The following is a 24575-nucleotide window of genomic DNA, read 5'->3' on the forward strand; positions in this document are numbered from 1 at the left end:
TAGATACTCTATTTTAGACACTACTTCAACATACCGGTTATTAAATCTTATGTAACCAAAAAGAAGAGCAAAGTGAACATCCTAAAATACTGTTTACGAGTAGGGGAGAAACACTTGCTAAAGGTGTTCTTTGAATTATCTGCAGCATTTGTACTGAAAATTCTGATTGGTTCATTAAAAGAACAAACTGCTGTAACTATTTTGCCTAGGTTGGCTTTTGTCTTATATATGGCATGGCATGACCCCCAAACCTTACGTCACTATGGAAACTAATTCCATGAATTTAAATAGTAAGAAAAATGGAACACTATAACTGGAATTTGTTACTGAAAACCTGAATCTTAGAAGAGCTTTGAAATGTTAACTTCAACATTTAGAAGTGCATCCCACCCAATTTAATAATGTCCTTAGGTTTCAAAGTGCTAACTCAAAATAAGTTTTCTTGGCCGTCACCAAATCAAGAATAAAACCACATTTCTTGGAGATGTTCCTTGCCTGTCTTCTAGGACTATTAAAGTTGTAATCAACAATTTATTTCTACAACTTTAGTTTAAATTATGCCATAAATTAATTTTGATGAACATTATTTAAATTCTCAATGCATAAATAATTACCAATAATACGGTAAAACGTACTTCAAGAGATTTACAACAAGGAATTGTGTGCCTCCAAATTTCTGATCAGTAAAAACAGAAAACACACTCTAGATTTTCTGTAAAACATTCATAAAATGGATTTATCCAGCAAAAACACTGAAATTACATTATGGCAATACCACATTAAATATATCTGTTACAGAATTTTGAAAAAAAAAATCTATACTGAGAAAACATACTAGTTTTTATTGCATTTTAAAGAGTACGGATTATTGGAAATTATCCAGGACACAGAAAATATTTAGAACACAAAACCTTGCTTAACAAAATTATCAGTCTATTTTGGTGTGACTGTTTATTCCCTACAGACCCCAAATATTTCTTCCTCTTTTGAAGGTTACAGTTGTCAGTCTACACTCTTGGTTCAATTTATCACTATCTAAATAAGATGGAGAAGCTGTTCAAACTGACCCACAGAATGCAGTATGCCCAGAAGAGGCAAGAACAAATAATTTCAAGACATAACAGGCCCTTATATCTTACTATGCTGCCCCCAAATTCATATATATTGCAGACGATAACAAATACAGATGAAAACATTTTGTGTAAAGCTCAAACCTTTAGCATCTAACAAGTGCACTCTAGTTCCAGCATCTATGAAAAGAATACATCCTCCATTAACAAATACAAACGAGTAAGTGCTTCTCCCCTCCCCCTCCATAAAGCTCTCTGGACCTGTTATCACATAATGCAGATCATAGGAAAAGCGGTCTCCTTGCCTCATCAGTCCAACCAGCTCCAGCTCACCTTCGCTGGAAATTGTCATGATGCACATTACCAACACAGTGTTTAGGAAAAATGAGTAAACACACCTTTTATTCACACTTTACAAAAAAAAATAATAATAAAATAAAATAAAAACAAAAACCCCATAAAAAGTTATGCATTGGTTCTACATCAATAATACCAGCCTTCCAATGTACTGATTATAAACTGGACGTGTTTGGTGTCAGCACAACTTAAAACAAAAAGCAAAAAATAAAAAGCCATCACAACAAAATCTTTAAAAAACCTCAAAGGAAAAACCAGGTCCCAGACAAAGATTCAAGATCAAAACCTTTGGGAAAATTCTTTAAAAAAGAAAAAAAAAATCATTTATTTAAACAGTATGTAATTTTATTTTCTCTTAAAAACAGAATAAGCACATTTAAGTGCTGAATATTTTTCATAAAATTTTAAGTCATTATTCACAATGACTCATCTTCTGTATAAAAATTGTTAATAACATTTCAACATTTTTTCCTTACTGCTCACATGTAGTCCTTTTGCTCCCCTGCCTGCAGTTGAAACAAAAGCAGTTAGACCAAGTTCCCTCTGAATTCATTTGATTTTTGAGAGAATGAATGAGAACAGAATACACACAAGTTACCTTTGCCTGGCTTTAATCTCTAATCTACTACCAACACTATGGGAAAATACAGGGTACAACAGAACTTTTATCTCAGTTGACCTATTAAAATGACTTAGTCACTCTCTAAATGATCTGAAGAATTGTCATAGGGACCTGTTTCGAAAATATATCTCATTTACACTGCTTCATAAATGGAAAATTATTTAAGAAAAAAAAAGGGAATGATTTTTAAAAAAACATGGAGAGAAAGGAATACGCGGAAACCAGAAAGAATTCACATGATAGCAGTATTCCGGGTGACGGACGGCACTGTGCAATGACACCAAGAAGCAGTGCTTGGGTCTGGTGAGCAAAGACCCCGGGACCCACCCTATGAACATGTTCCAAAATGTGATATTCAATGCTTCACAATGGAAAAAAAAGCCACAGCTTATACAAAAGCGTTTTCATAAAATTCTCACAAATGTTAAACAGTATTTAAAAAATAGAAAAGAGGATGCACAGATTTTCTCTGCATGCACAGGCAGTGCTTGGTGAGAACAAATTTAGGCAGGCACAGTGGAGATAGGACAGGAAGTGTCTCAAAAAGGAGTTAAGAAGCTGCATTCAAGCAGCTGTAAGTTTGTAACTTAAAAAAGTTAAAGATTTAAAAATATCAGAATGTACATATATCAACCATTACATCCAGTCCATAAATGCCTACAGATCATTCACTGCTCAGCTTATCTGTCCTGGAAGATAGCTTTTGTAAAAACCCAGGAATTCATGGATAAGTTGCCTCTGGTCTGAGAAAATGTCCAAAGCTTTAAGCAGATTTAGATTTAAAGAGCAATGTTCTCAGTTTAAAAATAAAGTAGTACAAAAGGGCCAACAAAACCCTAACAGTGCAAATCATCAGCAGAGAAAGTCTGTTGCAACTTCTTTTACAAGCTGGCCTTTTATAACACATGAAACAGTAAAAAAACTTAGCCTTAGTTTACAATACAATCATTTCCAAATCTGATTTTTTTTAGTACAAAATTTCATAAATCAGGTCTTCTGTGGATCATATACAATCATAAAGGCTAAATTCAAAGTCTCTATTTTACAAACAAGTCTGAAAAGGGAGGGAGTAAAGGATGGAAGAATGGTCTCTGGATGTTATTACTGGCCTCAAAAAAGTAGTGCTACAGATGTCTGTGCAAAGAGAATATGCTGTTCAAACATTTTCCTATTTCAAGGCATGAAAATATCATATCGGACAGAAGAAACAGGAAAATCACTTGTAACAAATTAAAGATAGGTGTAAACACACCAATCCCTGTCTAACAGTATATAAAGCATATTGGGCTCAGAATTTGTCTGTTGCTAGCACCTGGCTTTCATACTATATCCTTATCAAATAATCAAGATTGAAAATTCAAATCATCAAGGAAAAGAAAAAAAAAAAAACCAAAAACTAAACAAAAACCAAACCCTGGTGGCCATACCTCACTCCCCTATATTCAGATTTTATGAGTTTACAAGTGAAACTGAGGTCGTCCTCTGAAGGTTCTGGACTACCTCCTGCCAGGAAGGTGAATGCCGTTCACTTGGGGCAGGAAAGGCAGTAAGAGCTCCAGTTGTGCAAAAAGTGAGAAGTGGTCGGAGGGGATGAGTGGGTGTGGGCAGCCGCTGATATTATTCTCAACGAGCCAATGGTGGTCCAGAGGTCCCAGGATGCCTAAAGTGTTCAGCTGAGGTTTTGAATAGAAGATGTAGTCAATTATACCCTGAAAAACAGAAGGAAAAAGAGATGAGTCCTCACAGAAGTGGAGAGCCTTCAAGACATACCCTTACCATTGCATTTGGTGGACAAAGAAAGGGACAAGCAGGGGGAAGAGATAGTACTACATAAACCAAATGATCCCAGATGTCAAATATAGCAGCAGAATGAAGACAGTTTAGGATGATAATCATTCATTCTTCCTCCTTTCTGGACCTTTTCATAATCTTTAATGAGACCTACAAGAACCTTCCTAGTATGGCCTCAGCTTCTCTTTCCTAACTTGATTTGTATTATTTTTCCATGCTGTTACTCTACTACACCATACTAGCCCTTTTTGGTGGTGGGGGGCGGTGTATTGGGAGGGGAGAAGGACATTCCTTGTAGGTGTCAAGCTCCTTCCTGCCCCAGGGACTCCACACATGCTGTACTGTACCCTCCTCCTGGAATACTTTCTTCTATGTGTCATTTGGCTCATTTCTTCTCAATCTTCACGTTGAGTTCAATCATCTCTGCAAGTCCTTCCCAAATCTTGCCCTCACCCACCTGCTACCTGCTACCACCTCCAAGTCTCTTCTCTTGCTCATGCACACTCCAGGTGTAACTACTACACACTCACTTGGGTGCTGGAGACCGGACTCTCCCACCAGACTGCGAGCTCCACCAGGGCCAGGACACCTCTGCCCTGCACACCCGCAGCAGCACGGGGGCCCAGCACTGGGCACCCAGGTAAGCACTTTGGTTTTCCCCTCTCCTCCCTGTAACTCAGCTTCTCCTCCACATGCTTTCAGCCAAGGATATTTAAGCACATTCAAGTGTCTTCCTCTTGTCTCTGTATCAGCAACAGGAACAGAAAGAAAAAAAAAAATCCCTAATCTCTCCCACCTTTTGTTATCACCCTCACCTCCTCTTCAATCAATCTGCTTCAAGTAAGAATCTCAATGTTGCTTTTTACTATCTCCTTGCCTCTCCACATTCTTGTCTCTTTGCCTAGCTCTCCAGTGAAGCATCTCTCACCCACAGCTTCTGGAAGCTGAAGGCATGCTTCTCTTCCCCAGAAAGGCCGTCCTGCCTTGGCAGTTGGGCTCCTACACTGTCCCGGTTTACCTCCTCTCTCTGGCCCCTCTTCTGTCACTTACATGTTCCTTTTGCCCAGAGTCTGCTCCAGCCTCTCTCCATCTCCACACATCATTATCTACAGCACTGTGGCTCCTCCAAAGTCAAATTTAAAAAACTTCAACGTTTTCAAGTTTCTCAAAGAAGTCTAACAGCCCTCCCCTCTGAAATTAAGACCCAGTTAGCACTAGTATTTAACATTCTAACATACAACCTAACCTGAACGATTCTTTTTCCAGGAGGTTAGAAACTAAGATTCAAGAGCAGAAATGCAAAAGATGGTTAAAAGAACAGATGAATGCAGTCCCAAACCACCACTGGTATTAAAAATGAGGAGAAGCACTACGGCAAGGCTCCATATTGTAAGCCGTTAACTGTGTCTGAGGGCATATAAATAGAAGATATATTTTTAAATGGCTAATATAAACCACATTTTGGCATTCAAGGAGTACAGTTTCAGTTAAATTAAAATATGAAAGATGAAATACGTCACTACAATGGACACCGAATTAGATACGATGGTACTTTCTGAACAGCTTAGTTAGCAATGAGCATATAAGAAACGTTAACTGCCCCAAAACCATGACAGTTAAACTCAGGATTTACGATCGTTATTTCAACCGATTTCTTACCCTGGAAATGGCTCTAAGGGGTAACTATCAAGTAGGAACGGGACACCAATCACAGAAGAATAATAAGAGAATACTGCTGCCATCGAGTTCAAGATGGCTTACTTTCAGTCCTAACACACATCCACATTTCAAAGACATAATAAAGTTACAAGACTCTCCCAAAAAATGGAGGTTTAAAAAGTTTCTCAATCTCAAAAGTCACCTTGAAATCGAACGTATAATTTGTATAAGGCATCAGGCCACTCTCATAGGCACTCTTCAACTTGAAACCATGCGTGATCCTTCCATTGGTTGTCCCATTTTTCCCATTACAGCTGAAGTTTGTAAGACTTTCATTGTATCTCAGTTCCTTAAAGTCTTTATGATTTGTTTCTACTCCACCGGTGCTTAAATATTCTACAACACCTATAACGAAAATACAGGTACTTTGTTCACTATCAAGTATAATATGTAGTATACAAAACTGAAAATATGTAATAGTAAATACTTTAAACCACACACTGCCCCTTTCTAAAATGTTTGTTATTGTTTTGTTTTGGGTTTTTTTACATTGCCCAAAACTTATCTTAAGTCCATTTTTACATGGTTTTGATTCTAGTGTACTAAATATTTTATATTTTGCTGTGCTGGTCTTTCATATTTGTTGAACTAGTTCTTTATTTTCCTTTTAATTCAGCTTGTTTTTGCTTTTTTAAAAGAGTTTATTTATTTAATTTATTAGAGAGAGAGCAAGCAGGGGAGGGAGGAGGGCAGAGAGAGAAGCAGGCTCTCCACTGAGCAGGGAGCCCGACAAGGGGCTCAATCCCAGGACCCTGGGATCATGACCTGAGCCCAAGGCAGACGCTTAACCGACTGAGCCAGGCAGGTGCCCCTCGTTTTTACTTTTTTTAAAAAAGATTTTATTTATTTATTTGACAGAGACCACAAGTAGGCAGAGAGGCAGGCAGAGAGGCAGGCAGAGAGAGGGGGAAGCAGGCTCCCCACTGAGCAGAGAGCCTGATGTGGGGCTCGATCCCAGGACCCTGAGACCATGACCTGAGCTGAAGGCTGAGGCTTAACTCTCTGAGCCACCCAGGTGCCCCTTGTTTTTACTTTTTAAGAAGAATTAACTCCATAATTAACATCTTGGTATCCAGGTTTCTGCCTATGTTGAGTTATTTACTCGGTGTAAAATGCCAAGCTTAGGATTAAATGTGCCATTATACAGGGGCGCCTGGGTGGCTCAGTGGGTTAAAGCCTCTGCCTTCCGCTCAGGTTATGATCCCGGAGTCCTGGGATCGAGCCCCGCATCGGGATCTCTGCTCAGCAGGGAGCGTGCTTCCTCCTCTCTCTCTGCCTGCCTCTCTGCCTACTTGTGATCTCTATCTGTCAAATAAATAAATTTAAATAAATAAATAAATGTGCCATTATACATACTGCCAACTATGGAAGAGAATGCCACCAGCTAGGTGGGCTCTGCAAATAGTTATTTTACTTTTCATTTTATTAGTTAGCAAAGTTGGACATTTTCCCATGTGTTAAATACTATTTCTTTTTAACAATGACATGAGGCTTAGTATGTATTACTTGACTAGAGTCTGTCTTTGCCCCTCAGATACTCTGTAGTTAAAACAGAAGGCAGAACATATGTAGAGAAACTGCCAGAGAACAGCCCCCCTGCTTCAGCAGCAGTGAACCCCAGAGCGCTGGCTGAGATGGCCTGAAGAATTATGGATCTCAGATACCTTTACCTGCCCTGAAAACAAATTTTAACAGTTTTTATCTTCCTGCTGGCTCTCATCCATCATGATGGCAATGAACTGCTAGTGAACTGAACCACTCCAAATGTGACTGTACTCCCATGCTCGGGCACATGTGCAAGGGCTTGGAAAAGTACTTTGTGGGAATGACAGAATATAAATGAGGAGTTGAAACACAAAAAGGGAATACTTAATCTGATATTACAAGAACTACGGTTTTGTTCACTGTACTACCCAATGGAAAAGTATTCAAGAATAAGCCTTTCTGTATTCTTCTACATTGTAATAAAAATCAAGATCCCAGTTCTTTTTTTGTTCACAGTGCTAGCGTGATCTGTGTAAACAAAGGATCTCAATTTCCACCTAAGGTGTAGCAGCATCAGGCCCGCCAATATTAAGATCCTGTACAGAGCCATTTACACCACATCCTGTTACTACATGCTGGAATCCCAGAGAAGCTATCTTAATAACCCTCTCAGAGTCTGGATTATACGTGACTTGGGGATAATGAAATATAATCATATGCTCTTTAACAAGTTATTTCAAGTTATCAACTACGTGTTTATCGAAGATGATTAATTCCCCCCTCTTTGGTTTTCATAACATCCTCTCATTTCCAAAACAGTCTCCCTGCTACACACAAAAAAATGTTAAACCTGATTCATAGCTGCTGCTATAAGCTGAATTTTCGTTTTGACTAAATTTGGAATTACCAAAAACAATATATTACGACAACATTTTAAGTAAAAAAAAAGCATTCTATATAAAATATCTTTTCTTACCAGAATCTGGCAAAGAATTAAGATCTGCACATAACACCAGTGGAATAGTTCCAAATTCTCCCAATACACTGGACTGGAGGTTTCGTGAGGCTTTATCAATAATGTTCTTCACTTCTGAGAGGAACATCATAGTCTGAACCAACTTCACATCAGAGTATTCAGGGTCCCAATGCATATGAGCATTAGCCACAAGAATAAGTTGTTTTTCTGCTCCAAGATGTGGCTTTCCAGCTATAGTAGGTAAAAAGAAAACAAAGAGACAGACAAAACCCGCCCATCAGCCCATATATTCTCACAGGATCTGAAAGCAAGTAGTGTATCACAGAGTCTCAGGAACAAAAAAGGATCCTAAACTCTCCCTCACCACCACGCCCCTGATGACTAAATCTACCGTACACAAACCTGAGCAACAGTCCTCTGAGCTCTGCTTCAACAGTCTGACGGAGGGCATGCACTACGTGAACACACATGGTCCATTCTATTTGGGACAGCTTTACTTTTAAACAGTTGCCTCCTTGAAACTGCTGGCTTCATTGATGTCCTAAACTGAGTCTCATAAAGTTAAATCTACACCCTTTTTCTTATACTTAATACAGGTGCTAAGTTTCATCTCTATTTTCTCTCCTTCAGGTTAAACATCTCCAGTCCCAACTGTTCCTCGAGTGACACAAGTTTCCGTTCTCAGCATGATGGTCGCCCTAAATGTACTTTTAATTTGAAATAAATGGTCCATTTATCCAAAAGTCAAAACATTTAAAATAATGATTACAAGTAGGGCAGGAATACAAGTTAGCTTACAGAGTATCCTTGCTGCCAAGAAATTATAGGAGGATATGGAGTTCTCTCTGAGCAGTTATTTTAACTAATATTTATTTCAACATTTCTTTTATGTAAAAAATTATTGGAGGAAAAAAAAACCACGTTTTTCCTTTGGCTTTATGCCTTTCAAAGTTTGAAATACTTTTCTGGGCTTTGCTTTCTCATCTTAAGCTTTGTGGTAGAGAAAAAGGGATACGGCGTTTTAGAAATGAATTAAATTCTCACTGAGTTTCTTCAGGTGTTAGACAAGACTATTAATACATAACAAATGTTCTGCTTTCTGTTAAATTTTGGAGGTCAATTTTACAGGAAGTGAAAAGGTCACTCACATGACATTTCCATCAATTCCTTTCGAAGTTCTAGCAGTACTGCAACTCCAATGTTATCTTTTGTCATGACTCTGTTCAGCATAGCTTCAGACCCTTCCGAATTTGCCATTGCTAGCTGATTAAATTCAACAGTGTGTTTCTGAACCAAAGTAAATCTAAAACACAAACAAAAACACACACACACACACACACAGAATTGGGAATACCAAGGTATTAACTTTGTGGGAAATGCAGTTTTCCCAAACTTCCTTAACAAATATGATGGCATGTAAATCACATTATGGAAAATCCTCCACACTTCACACCAAGCTTCCCACATCCGTTTCAAGTTGTTCTCAGTCTGTTACTGATACAGATAACATCCTGAAATACTTTTACAACTTAAGATAATGTAGTCATCTTCTGCTTAAGTTTCATATTGGAATATTCCATCTTAAAATTTTAAAATAATTCTTTTCCAAACTATAGGTTAAGAATCCCTCTACCATCCTAGAGGGAATGTTAATTATGAGGTACTTCAATTAACAATTGGAGTTAAACCCTAGTGAACACCTGAAGAAACAGCAGCACTTTCAACAAGTCTCCAAAACAAGATCACTTCTGATGCTTCAAAACCAAACCAAACCCTTTAAATCAACAGTGTTGTTTTACTGAGTAATAATACAATGCTTCACTCTCTTATCTGCTAACTAATTTCCACACCCCTGACTACCTGCAAATACTGAGAAAATTTTTTTTGAACATAAGATGACTTACTTTTCTGTCTTGAAGAATATTGCACAGCCATCGACATGTTTTCTTTCTTGTTCTGACATTGTCCTAGCTCTAGATTTAGGACTAAAGAATCCATTATAGCCACGTTCTTTCAGTTCTACCAGAAAAAAACTGTAATACTGTTCTGTTTCAACCTCCTGAAAGATTGCAAATGGCAAAGTTATTTCATAAGACAAAATGAGTCCTATGCATTAACTTTACATGTACAGTTTGAGGGGCTGAAATAATTTCAAAGGACTAATCTGCAGAATAAGGAATGCAAGTCTCTTCAATATACATACACATCGGTGTGTGTGTATTTTCTTGTATTTTAGAATTGATGGGGAATAAGAATCAGAGAAAGAGGAGGAACTTCACAGATTCTAACTGCAGAACAGTGACCTGCCCAAGGTTGTGTAAATTATTATGAGCAGGACTGAGACCTCAAAGTTACTGTGCATCAGGTTCAACGTGCTTGCCACTATCCCCTAATTATTCCATTATTGCTGACGGCAAACCAAAACTATACCTTGACAATGCCGCAATTTCAGTACCTCTGCCACCCAATTAAAAACAGTGTGAGGGCATTTGGGAGGGAAAGATGAAAACCCAAATTAACCCATTTGCTTAATTTGGCAGTACAGTGCTGCAAAACAAAGCAGGTAGTGAACACTCCCAGGATTCGCTAAAAATAGAGCCAATTATTTTAAGAATTGCTGAGCCCGAAATTCAAATGTGTCAGGGTAATGTGTTCCCAATTTGTCCCTTGCTTATCGACATTGGGGCATCTGGGCAATTTACACAAATTCTTGTGTAAATGACTTACCTGAAGACTTATGATATCAGCATTGCAGCTCAAAATTTCTTGAATAATGGCCTTTTTCCTGTAGTCCCAATTTAGTGCCCAAGATGGACAGTAGCCGTATAACTGCCGGGTCGCATATTTATCACAAAGAACATTATAGCACATGACAGAAAACAAGGCTGTAGGAAAGATAACTTTACTTATTCACACACGTGGCAGAATAAAAAACATAATTAATTTCAATCGTTTTCACTTAAATGCTAAGTTTGACTTTATTCACTCAATATATATTCACTGAAAAGCTACTATATGCCAGACATAATGGATATAAATACAGTTGAATAAGGAAGGAGAGATAGCTGAACAAATTATAATACGATGTGTTATCTGCTATAGAGATACCCACAGAAGGTTTGAGGCTAAAAGACTAAGGTCTTGAGCCTCTCTGTCTCTAAGATCAGGGTTCATCGCATCTGTACTCCCTCCATCACTCCGCTAACTGCTAATGCAGAATGTGGAAAATTGAGTTTTCCTAACAGGCATGGGTAAGTTTCTTCTACAGAGCAATGATTAATTCATATGAAAGGAAAGAGGAATCACAGACCAAATCCTGTTATACACATCATGTAATTCTCAAACTATTTTCACACAAGTTAAGTTAAAAGGAAATCAGAGGCCATTAGTTCAATTTCTCTCTCAAGTAAGTGTTTGGGCTATCTTACAATTCTGTAGTATCGAAGACATTTGGAATATACTAGGGTTTGGAAACTTCCAGTATAAAGATTTTGCTGTATTTATTATAATAAATGAGTTTGCTCAGTACTTCAGAGAGGAGCTTCTCAACAGTGGCACCGCTGACATTACAGGTGGGTAAATTCTTTGCCGTGGGGGGTGCGGGTGGGGCAGTGCTGTGAGGTAGCATGCTTAGCAGCATCTCTGATCTCTAACCATAAGATGTCAGTAGCACTTTCCCCAGTTGTGAAAATCAAAAAATGTCTCCAGACATTGCTACGTGTCCCTTGGGGGATGAAAATCCCTGAGAAGCACTGCTCCACAGCATCCCTATGACATAGGAGGGAGGTCAGCTAAGTAACAATTAAGTCTTTATTATAATCTCTCAAACCAAATCAATCCTAAGCATTCAACTGTAACACAGCTTGTAATCTAACCCATGCCAACAACACTGTTAGATTTATAATACCAAGTAAAAATAAGTTAAAAAAAATATAAGGCTACCAACCAGTTGGCCTTGTTCTGTCTGGTTCTTGCAACATAATCCAAGATCTTGGAGGTGGCTGTTCTGTTGAAACTAGTTGAATATAAAACACAAAATTAAGCAATATTCTTACAAATCTTCCTTAAAAAAATTGTTTGAACAAATGACCACTTACTTCTTTTTGCAGTACCTGCCAAATTATCAAGCAAATAGTTCAGTAGCCTTCTTGTTCCATCTGGTTCCAGATAGAGGTTCAATATATCCTGGGTAAGTGGATTTCCTGGAAGTATTTTTTAAATACGTAAAATGAAACCAAGAAAGGTAACAAAGTATTTCAAAAGTAAAAAACACACCAAAATTATCAGATCAACCATAACAATGTATATAGTTACTAGTATATACCACACCAGAGGAAATATTTTACCAGTTTTTGATGAGAAGAATAAAAATGACTCATATCATGTTCTAAAGAAGTAGCCAGAAAATGATTATTGTGGACTGATGTCAATGTAGAAAAGATCTAACAGCGCTCTGTATCTGGCCCTGCCTCAACAACACTTTTACGACGATCAAACCCCAGTGAAACCAGAAGGGGAAGAGTGGGAAGGAGGGACAGACAAGGGAAAAGAGGAGAGCCACTATAATGAATCAGCGAATCAAAACTTAAGAATGCAACAAAGCTAACAAGGAGATACCCTAATGACAAATGTAGTTGGCACTTAGAGTCTTTAAAAAATTCTACTAAATAAAGTAATAACAAGATGGGACAGATTTGGTTTAAGACTAAGTCACTAAGGAAAGGGGAAAACCCCAGGGCTGTGTGCCATCTGTAAATTCAGTAACAGTTTCCTAAGTACCAGAAATGAAAGCAAGAGCAATGATTTACATGAATCTACAAGAGTCTCAAATCCTCTCAGAAGGATTTCTTACATGCCTTCGAAAATTAACAGTACAATGAACTGCTTTGGACAGTGAAGTTCCTACCCATGCCACACAAGGGGGGGATATATTGTTCTGGATGCCACAGCTCCACTAATAAATTTTACAGACTTAAGAAGACAAATGATTCATAAATCATTGTAAAGTAATTGTAAGATCCTAATGAAAAAAGATTTTCAAAGATGTTGCCCCCTCACTTTCCCTGCCACAGCAGTTTTAGAGAAAGCCAGCAAAAAGAGAAAGTTGAGTAAGATCAGGGTTTCATAATGTAATCTGAATATGCTCAGTTTCAAGTAAAAATCACTCATCATATCAAGAACCAAGAAGATTTCAAACTAAAGGACGAGTCCAACACAAAGATGACAAAAACATTCGAATGATCTGATCTAAATACAGCAGTCATGACAAAAATGCTTAAATGAGAAATAGCAAAAACATATTTGAAATAAATGAAAAAACAGGAAGACTCAGCAAAGAAAGTTTTGGCAAATGAACAAAACATGTTTTTGAAAATGAAAATATTAAAACTGCAAAACAGAATAAATGAAATAAAAGTTCAGTGGATGGGTTCAACAGCAAAACAGAGGGTCAGAGGAAAGAATCAGTGAAATGAAGACAGAACGGTAAGAATTACCCAATCTGAACAACAGAAAGGAAACTGCAAAAAAAATGAACAGAGCCTCCAGGACCTGTGGGACCACAACAGAATTCTAAGGGTGGAAGCACAGAACAAGAAGCACTGAGCTGAAACAGTACTCAAAGAAATAATGCCTGAAAAATTCCCCAAACCTGGAAAGAAAAATAAACCTGCGGATCCAAGAGTCTGATAAAACCCAAACAGGACACACTTAGAAGAATGCACAGCAAGCCACACCATAATTAAACTTCTGAAAACTAAACAAAAAGAAAACCTCTTGAAGGCAGCCAGAGGAAAAACACCCTACCTCTAGGGAGAACACACTCTGGATCACAGCAGACTTCGCGTCACAAGCCACAGTGGTCAAAGGGAAGTGGCACAAGAGTTTTAAGCGCTGAAAGAAAAGAACTGGCAACCCAGAACCAATACCCAGTGAAAACAGCCTTTAGGAAGGAAGGAAAAATAAATACATTCTCAGAGCACAGAAAACTAAGAGAACCTATTGCCAGCAGATCTATCCTAAAAGAATCAGAAGTTCTCTAAATACAAAGGAAATGATGAAAGAAGGAACCTTGGCACATTAGAAAAGAAAAAAAGACCGTGGTCTTCAGAAGGGGGCAAATATAATTCCTTCCCTTAAGCTTTCTAACTTATGTTCAGCCATTAAAATATTTTTGTAACACTGGTGTGGTTCTAAATATATGTACAGAAAATATTTAAGACAACGATACTATAAATAGGGAGTAAATGGGAAGTCGTAAAAAGAGGGATTCTGAATAAATAAATAAATAAAATCTTTAAAAAAAAAAAAAAAAAAGGTTGGGGGGGATGCCTGGGTGGCTCAGTTGGTTAAGCCGCTGCCTTCGGCTCGGGTCATGATCCCAGGGTTCTGGAATCAAGTCCGTCCCACATCGGGCTCCTTGCACAGTGGGGAGCCTGCTTCTCTCAGCCTGCCACTCTGCCTGCTTGTGCACGCGCGTGCGCTCTCTCTCCCTCTCTCTCTCTCTGACAAATAAATAAAATCTTAAAAAAAAAAAAGAGGGATTCTCTATTTCACTCAAAATGACAGCACTAATAGATTTGATAAGTTATGTATGTTTTCCACAAGAAACTCACTTCAAATGTAACACTATAACAGGTTGAAAGGAAAAGGATCGAAAAAGATGTCATGAAAATCTTAATCAAAGGAAAGGAAAGCATTAGTGACTAATTAGTATCAGATAAAGTTGATCTCAGAGAAAATAAATTTACTAGAGACAGAGAGTGGCATCACATATTGTAAAGGAGAACAGACAGCAATTCTAAACATGTGCTCACAAAATGACAGAACTGAAAAATATTTTAAGCAAAAACTGATAGAACTGAAAGAACAAGAGAGAAAATCTACAATTATGCTGGGACACTTTAGCACCCATCTCTCAACGACAGAACCAGAGAAAAAAAACTCCAAACACCATCAATCCAACAGATACTAACTAGGTTAATATATAGGATCCAGTTGAGATTTACAGATCGTTCTACCCAATAACAGCACAATACATATTCTTGTGCATGGCCCCAGGGACATAAACTAGTATAAACCACACCCTGAGCCATAAACCAACAAACTTCAACAAATTTAAAAGAACTCAAATCATACAGAATTCTTCAACCACAAGGGAATCACACAAAAAATCAGTACTGAAAGACAAAAGGGAAATCTGGAAACACTCAGAAAATTCTAAATAATCTATGGATCAAAGAGGAAAATGCACTGAATTAGTGAAAATGAAAACACACCGTATCATTATTTGTGGCTAGATACAGCTAACACAGAGCCAAGAGGGAAATTTATAGCACCTAATGCATACATTAGAAAAGGAAAAAAATCTCAATTCAATAATCTAAACTCCAATCCTAAGAACCTAAAAAGAATAAAGTAACTGAAAGCAAAAAAGACGAATTAAAAGCACTAAAGAAAGGAATCGAAGAAATTTTTTAAAAAGATCAATAAAATTAGTAAATCTCTACCCAAACTGACAAAGCAAATGAAGACAGAAATTACCAACATAAAAAGTGAAAGGGGTATCACCACAAACCCTACAGAAATCAAAAGGAGAAGGAATACTATGAGCAACTCTACACACCTAAATTTAACAACATATATGAATGGGCTATTTCCCTGAAAAATACAAACTGTCTGAACTCACCTAGTAAGTAATTTAAATAGCCCAAATACCTATTAAAGGAGATGAATTCATGATTTAAAAACTACCACGAAAGAGGGGCACCTGGGTGGCTCTGTGAGCTAAGTAAGAGTCAGACCCTTAGATTTCAGCTCAGGTCCTGATCTCAGGGTTGTGGGATCCAGCCACATGTCAGGCTCCGAACTTGGTGTGGAGTCCGCTTGAGATTCTCTCTCCCTCTTCCTGTGCACCTCCCCCCGCTCCTGCACACGCTCACTCTATATAAATAAATAAGTAAATAAAATCTCAAAAACTGTCAGAAAAGAAATCTCTAGACCCATATTGTTTTGTTGGGAAATTCTACTAAACAGTTCAAGAATTAACTTTAATTCTATAGACTCTCAGAAAACAAAAGATGAGGGAACACTTTCAAATTCATTTCATAAAGCTAATATTACCTAGATATCAAAACCAGACAGTGAGCATACAAATAAAACTGAAGACAAATACCAATCAAGAATCCTTAAGAAAGGAGTATCCCTGGAACCTACTAAATAATAAAGCATTTGGATAAATTAAGAAAAATCCCAATTAAAAAGCCTGATCATTTTATCCTTCACAAATCCAGAGTCCTGCCATAAAAGAGGGTCAGATCCTGCTATCTGTAAATCCAAGACCATCACAGGACACCTGCATGATCAGAGGCAGGAAGGCAGAGGTGGCAGCTCAAACATCACACCTTTACTACCCAGCAACAGAACATAAGTGCTTCTTGCCAGTGTTTAAACTTGAACAGTTTCCACCCAGAAGGAAACCAAGATTTGTTTTCTTCTGCCTGTTCCACACCCCACCCATCTGGAGAAAAAAATATCAGAAAAAAAAGAAAAAAACAAAACAAAACACTGGAAAACATCTACCTTTACATAAATAAACTGTCATGTATGTTTTTTTCTTGCTAAAAAAAAAATAAAAATCCTTAAGAAAATATTAGCATACAAAAGTGAGCAATAAATAAAAAGAATCAGAACCATAACTAAGTGGGATTTATTCTAGGAATACAAGGCTGGTTCAAGATGCAGAAATCAATTATAAGGGTAAAGAAGCAAAATTACATAATCATATCAACTGATGCGAAATAGGCATCTGGAAAAATTAAAAACCCATTCATGATTTAAAACTCCAAAAAAAGAGGAACAGAGGGAAATGTCCTCAAATTGATAAGGACAATCTACAAAATACCTACTGCTAATATTATACTTAACAATGAAGACAGAATACTTTGAAAGATTAGGAAAAAGAGGGATGACTGTTCTCACAACTCTTATTCAACATAGTGCTGGAAGTTCTAGTCAGTACATTAAGGCAAGAAAAGAGATGCCTGGATGGTTCAGCTGGTTAAGCGTCTGCCTTTGGCTCAGGTCAAGATCCCAGGGTCCTGGGATCAAGTCCCACATCGGGCTCCCTGTTCAGTGGGGAAGCTGCTTCTCCCTCTGCCTGCCTGTGCTTTCTTATCTCTCTCTCTCTGTGACAAACAGAAATAAAATCATCCCTGTTTGCAGATGACATAATATTCTACTACATAGAAAATTCCCAAAAATTTTAACAAAAGTGTACAAAAACAAAAACACAAAACAAAACAACTCCTAGAACAAGAAATGAATTCAACAGGGTGGAGGATACAAGACAAAAATACAAAACTCCAATTCAGAAAGATACATGCACTTCTGTCTGCAGCATTACTTACAATAACCAAGAAATGGAAGCAACCCAAGTATCCATTCACAGATGAATGGATAAAAATGTGGTACATACATACAATGGAATATTACTCTGCCATTAATAAAAAAAAAAAAGATCTTGCCATTTGCTACAACATGAATTGACCTGCAGGATATTATACTAAGTGAAATAAGTCATACAGAGAAAGAAGTATTACATGATTTTACTTATAAGCAGAATCTAAAAAACAAAACAAATAAACAAGTAAACAAAAAACAAACTCTTAAACACAGATAACAAATGGGTGGTTGCCAAAGGGAACGGGGGGGGGGGGGGGCGGGGGGGGGAATGGAAGGGTAGATGAAAGAGATAAAGAAAAAAAATCCATTGTATTTCTATATGCCCAGGAATGTACATATGGACAGCAAAATTTAATACATTATCAGTTATAATTGCTCAAAAAAAAAAACCCCAGAAATAAATCTAACAAAACATTTACATGACTTATATACCAAAAACTACAAAATACTAATGACAAAAATCAAAGCTCTAAATACAGGGAGAGACATGGCATGTTCATGGAGAAGATTCATTCTCCCCAATTTGATCCCAGGTTTCACACAATTCCGATCAAAATCCCAGCAATATTTCTTGTAACTATACACAATATTATTCTAAATGTATATGGAAAAGCAAAGAATCTAAAACAGATTAAAATGTTTTGAAAAAGACAACTATAATAGAAGAATCTGTCTATTCTATTTCAAGACTGAACTATCCTATTTCAACTTTCAAGTAACTACTGGCAAAAGGACAGACACATATATCAATGGAAAAGAGAAAAATCCAGAAACAGATCCACACAGATATGTCCAACTAATCTTGGGAAAAGGTGTAAATGCAATTCAACCAAGGACAGACTTTTCAACTAATGGTGCTAGACCAACTGGACAGTCATAGACTAAAGCATGAACTTTCAACTCATCCTCATTTCTTTTAGCTCCATTTTAACTCCAAATAGATCACAGACTTAAATGTAAAACATAAAAACCATGAAACTTTTTTCTAAAAAGATTTATTTGGGGGGGGGGCAGGCAGAGGGAGAGGTAGAGAGAATCTCAAGCACACTCCCCACTGAGCACAGAGCCTGATGTGGGGCTCCATCTCACAACCTTGAGATCATGACCTGAGCTGAAATCAAGAGTTGGATGTTCAACCGACTGCACCACCCAGGCATCCCAAACCATGAAACCTTTAGTACAAAACACAGGAGAAAATCTCTGGGCTCTGGAGCTAATCAAAACATTCACAGACTTGACACCAAAAAGCAGTATCCATAAAAAGAAAAAATGATAAACAACTTCATCAAAACTAAAGACTTCTGCTATAACAAGACCCTGTGTGATACTGTGATTTATAATAAGAAATACATATCTGATCTTTATTTCCTAAAGCTCCTAAAACCATTAACATTTCCTAAGAGAAGTTGTACAGTGTCTCTTGTCACGTTAAAAAAATAACTTTCAGACCTCACCTAAGGACTGGAGACTGGGTTGACAGAGGAACCAACCATATGACTGAGAGCTGGAACATTCACTCCAGAGGGGAAAGGGGCTGCAAGTTGGCTCAGTCATCAAGGCCAATGATTTAATTATGCCTATGATATGAAGGATCTTTAAAAACTCAAAAGCGTGGGGTTCAAAGAGGCTCCAGGTTGGTGCACACATGGAGATTCAGGGAGAATGGCATACCTGGAAAGAATGGAAGCTCTGCGCCCTCTCCCCATACCTTGCCTTATGCATCTCTTCCATCTGGCTGTTCCTGAGTTCTACCCTTTTATAATAAACCGGGAATCTTGTGAGTAAACAGGTTTCCTGATTACTGTGAGCCACTCCAACAAATTAATCGAATGCAAGAGGGGATTTGTGGGAACCTTGGTCAGAAGCACAGGCAAGGAGCCATCATGTAAGACTGAATCCTTTTAGCCGTGGAATCTGATGCTATCCTTGAGTAGGTAGTGTCAGAATTTAGCTGAATTACAGGACCTCTAGCTGTGTCCTACAATGGCTTGCTGGTGTGGGGGAAAGCACTGGAACTGGGTGTGTTAAGTGGATAAGAAGACTCCATACTGGGAAAACAATATTTGCAAATCACATATTTGACAAAGGCCTAGTATATAGAATATATTACAGACTCCCAAAACCAACAGTCCAATTGGATAAACATGACAAAGACAGAAAACTATGCCACAGATAATGACATACAGATGACCCATAAGCACATGCAAAGATATGCAATACCTTTTGCGAACAGGGAAATGCCAAAAAAAACCGCGATGGTATCAATACACATCTATCAGAAAGGCTAAAGAAACAACAGTGACAACACCAAGGTATCAATACACATCTATCAGAAAGGCTAAAGAAACAACAGTGACAACACCAAGCTGGTGAGAATTCCGAGTAACTGAATCACTCACTTATCACTGGTGAAAATGTTGGACAGTACAGCCACCCCGGAAAACAGTTTGGCCAATTCCTAAAAAACTAAACATGACACTAACGTATGACTGAGCCAGTTGCATTCCTAGGCACTTCTTCTAAAGAAATGAACACTTATGTTCACATAATAACTTGTACGCAGCTCATGCTTCATCCATAATAGCCAAATACTGGAAACCAGCCAGATGTTCTTGAACAGGCAATCAGTTAAACAAACCATGACATGTCCATACCACGGAACACTGCTCGTTAATATAAAGGAGCAAAACACGCAAAAACCTGTGTGAATCACCAAAGAATTAACCTGAGTGGGAAAAAAAACAACCTCAGAAGGTTACATATAGCATGATTCTACTTATACAATATTCTTGAAATAACAAAACTATAGAAATGGAAAACATATCAGTGGTTGTCTGAAGTTAACAACTGAGCTGGGGCAAGCTCAAAAAAATAAAGAGGATTTGTCCAAAAAAAGGTACAATCAGTGAGACTATCCTTCTGAGAAAGAAGCATGAAACCTAGATGTCAAACATGAGAGGATTTTTCTGAAATGGAAGATCAAGGGAGCCTCAAATACTAAGGTGCCTCAAAGACTGTCCTACCCCTCCCCAATACTTCAAAGGCTTTCATACACATTAACTCAATGTGAAAATCTATGACTGATGACCCTCGCTTCAAATAAAGTTTGTGAATCCTTAGAGAAATGAATAGAGTCAAAGGTTTGTAAAATAAATAATGCAAGATTATAAAACCTGAAACTATCAAGAGGATATAAAAATAGTAGCTGCCTCTGGGATGAGAAAGGGACCTGAAGAAGAGGGTTTTCACACTCTGTAACGTCCTGTTTCTTTTGCATTAGAAAACGGACACAAAAGTGACACACTATTGTTAATTCTTATTGTCAGGATACAGATACACGTTGCTACGTTTTACATTTTTGTTTTTCAAAGTTAAAACAAGAAAATGTCAAAAGTACGCTCACCATAGGGAGACAGAACAGATCTACAGATGCCTATTTTAAGAAGCCTCAGCCAAGTCCAGCCCACACAGAAAAACACTTTCCAAAGAACCATTTATAAAGCTGACACTTGTTGAATATGGTTTTACATACATCTGTAGAGGTATTATTTATGTTTTTCCATTTCATTTGTTTTTGTGAAATTACTGTTACCTTTATGATATGAAATGGATTTATAGGAATAAAAACCCAATTTTACTACCTACATATTTTTTTTAATGTCTTTTTTTTTTTTTAAAGAGTTTATTTATTTATTTGACACAGAGAGAGATCACAAGCAGGCAGAGAGGCAGGCAGAGAGAGAGAGGGAAGCAGGCTCCCTGATGAGCAGGGAGCCCGATGCAGGGCTCAATCCCAGGACCCTGAGATCATGACCTGAGCTGAAGGCAGAGGCTTAACCCGCTGAGCCACCCAGGTGCCCCACTACCTACATATACTTAAGAAATAAAGAGTACAATTCTTGAAGACTTCATTATGTGACTGTTTTTTAGGAACTGATTATAGGGTAAGATGGATACAAGATTGGCAAAGAATCATTTAATGTGATTAAAAAAATAGGTAATGACATTTTATTAAATGAGACTTTTAATCTTGCTGATTTAAAAAACATATTTCCCAATAGTTCTCAATGGATCAATTATGCCCTCAAATTCTAATGGAGCAATGAAGTCCTCATAAAACTACAGTCTTAAAAAAATGATCAAAAACTGATTGTTACTAGCAGGTCCAAATGGCTCAAAAATTTTTTACTCATTGATTTCTGCACTTTGTGACTCTCCATGTTTTGAGGTTTGAATACAACGGGGAAAAAAGCTGTTTATAGTATGATGAAATAAAGTATGACTTCAGGAATGCATCATCAGAACACAGATTTGATCGAAACAAAGGACAGAAAGCAAAGCTGGGCTAGGAGTGAAAAAGAATACAAAGATTAACAGACAGTCTGCAGGTGGACAAGAAAGAAAACCACTGGGGTATATCTAAGGAACCAATGAATTTTGGGGAGGAGTGAGCCTGCAAACTCCTGGCAAAAGAATTCCCTATTATGGCTTCTCTAGACTCAAAGACATACGTACATAACCCAAGAAACACAAATACAGGAAGTCATACCTTTCAGGCCTAAAGTCTGCAACTGAAACAGTTTTCCCAGCTCAAAAGGTAGAACTCGTAACAGGTTGTTATTTAAATGGAGTTCCCTGTGGACATAAAAATTCCATGTCAGAAGATATATTACCTTTTAACTCATAGCTAAAATCAGTAATATGGTTTCTAAGAATATAATCTTGTAAGAATGAAAAAACTGTATTGCATATTCCAATGTCTAGTACAGTGCTTCACAAACAATAGATGATTAAAAAAAAACAAAACAAAACAATCCCAAACTGCCACAGACCAATACATTTTTAAAACACAATGAAAAAATGAATCATTAGAAAAATGAGATGAGAAAAAAAATCAGACCAACAAGACACAAGTCCTGATTTTTAAAGAGCATTAAATTCAACAGATATAAAACTACTCTGACATGTTGCATACGTCAGTGTAGGCTGACGACACCATCTGCAACTGCACAGTCCACACACCACCCCGGGAGCAGCACTGACCCAAGCACACATGGAGTCTACCACACGGTTTTAAGAAAGTAGAAATGATAAACAAACTAACACATGAATTGTTAAAGGAGAATTAAAATGATCGTGTAGCACCAACTGAAAATAGCTTATGACAGCTACAAAACTAAGTCTATTGTTAATACTTCTCCAAACTAAATAAAATTTCAATTTAGAAATAATGGCAGCTATATTAACTGCCAATGATTATTTTAATGACTTTTTTTGGTACAGATAACTATAACTATCAAAGGAATCTTCAGTAGGAAAAAAACGACCGAACAGTGAGACACAATTTTATCCAATTACTTTTATTTGTCAATTTTTAAATGTGAATAACTACTACTTCTATAACCCCTAGTTCTTGGAATTTAAATGAACCTTGGTTATTACTTAGTGAAACAGAGGCCGATGAATGGTGAGGCCATAAACCGAACCAGAACAACTAGTTCTAAATAATATGTTCCTATTTATTTCCACATATATCTCATGGGAAAGGAGGTCTTTTAAGGAGATTAAAAATGGTCATAGTATATACTCAGTAATTAAGCCCAAAACAATGTCAAAAAGCTGGACTAGGAGCAATAAAAAAACTCTCACAAGGTCTTATTCCTTTTTATTACACAGCAAATGGTAGAAGACAGCAAAAAAGCCAGTGGAATCAGAGAAAAGGGAAGTAATATGAAATGGGGCAAGATTTTCCATTAGGATTAACATAATAACTGGAAATTAGCTTTACATTCAATTTGGGTAGGTTTCATCTACCCTACAAAACAGAGATAATAAAATAAATAGAAATTACCATTTTTTAAATTTTATTACTTTTTTTTTTGCAATTACCATTTATTAAATAAAATATGTGTCAGGCAGGAGGCTAATAGTTTCTTACTCATTATTTCAGATATATCTAATCTCAGCCCTGGCTAGGTAACTATTATACAGCAACTGTATACAGGATAAAACTGCTCAGCAAGGTTAAGGAGCTTGCCCAAAATCACACAACCTGTAAATGGCAAAGTCAGGATTCTAAATTGAACTGTGTGACTCCATAGCCTATCTACCACCTGTACTCCACACTAGAGTCCCCCAAATCCAATGACTAATTCTAGCTTCTTTCAAGTCCAGGCTTTATTACTATCACACATACAAGCCCAGGAATGGCCAAAAAGGTTTCGCTCATTTGCGGTGGTTTCCAGGACACCATGTTAGCCATGGTACGGCGCCCCAGAATGTTAAGAGGGAAAAGCACCACAACCATCTGTCACAGGTGAGTGCGTATGTGGGATAATATAACTGCCTTCTATTTGCTGACCCCAACTTTGTCCAAATATCTTAAGAATAAAATATATTACACAAAATATAGCAATAAAACAAATTTGAGGCAAGGAATCTACTGGATTTATTTGTTGGCTGACATTCAATTTTCCCAGAAAACTTTACATAGAGGATATAGTTATGTTTGCTTTTTGTTCAAATACCATTTAATTGGTAGTGCTGTTTCCTGGCAAAATAAATGCTCTATTTTGTTCTAGAGGGTATAAAGTCATATAGCAAGTCGAATCTGCACACCTGAGTGATACCATGTTTCCGAGTTCTGCCGGTAAACTCCGGATTTTATTAGAGGACAGGTCCAGATACACCAGATTGTGAAGCTTGGCAATGTCTGAAGGAATGCGGGACAGGGAATTGTCACTCAGATGCAAAGCTGTCAAGTGAGTTAGTGACCACAACGATGAGCTTAAGCTTCTTACTTTTCCTATAAGAGAAGAAACAAATGGGAAAGGATTATATAGCATTCTCTACATTATGGTCCCTGGATTAAGTAACATTTAATGTTCCAGTGAGTAATAATTTATTATACAAAAAATTGTGAAGAAGGGTTTAACAGGAGAAAGCTTACCTATTCTAGGACAATGCAATGCTACAATTAGGTTATAAACTCTACTTAGCAAACTTAAAAAAACCTCAACGTTTAGACTGCACCACCATTTTTAAGAGCACAACAGTTAAGACTTTATCCTTTAAAGTTGCCTTACCTATGATA

General features: G+C 37.4%; 1 protein-coding gene across 1 annotated transcript in view; it reads right to left on the reverse strand.

The window, feature by feature from the left end:
• Window positions 1-824: 824 nt before the first annotated feature.
• CNOT6 (CCR4-NOT transcription complex subunit 6) overlaps window positions 825-24575 on the reverse strand; it is a 64582-nt gene continuing 40831 nt past the window's right edge. Inside the window, exons 3-12 of the mRNA XM_080805019.1 lie at window positions 24101-24287; window positions 22032-22117; window positions 12118-12222; window positions 11967-12035; window positions 10748-10905; window positions 9925-10079; window positions 9169-9323; window positions 8021-8251; window positions 5702-5904; window positions 825-3758 (exon numbers count right to left, since the gene is read on the reverse strand). Of these exons, the coding sequence (XP_080661145.1) occupies window positions 3546-3758; window positions 5702-5904; window positions 8021-8251; window positions 9169-9323; window positions 9925-10079; window positions 10748-10905; window positions 11967-12035; window positions 12118-12222; window positions 22032-22117; window positions 24101-24287 (1562 nt within the window). The 3' untranslated portion in view covers window positions 825-3545. The remainder of the gene's footprint in view (window positions 3759-5701; window positions 5905-8020; window positions 8252-9168; window positions 9324-9924; window positions 10080-10747; window positions 10906-11966; window positions 12036-12117; window positions 12223-22031; window positions 22118-24100; window positions 24288-24575) is intronic.

Source organism: Martes martes, assembly GCF_963455335.1.
Source record: "Martes martes genome assembly, chromosome: 5".
NCBI lineage: Eukaryota > Metazoa > Chordata > Mammalia > Carnivora > Mustelidae > Martes > Martes martes.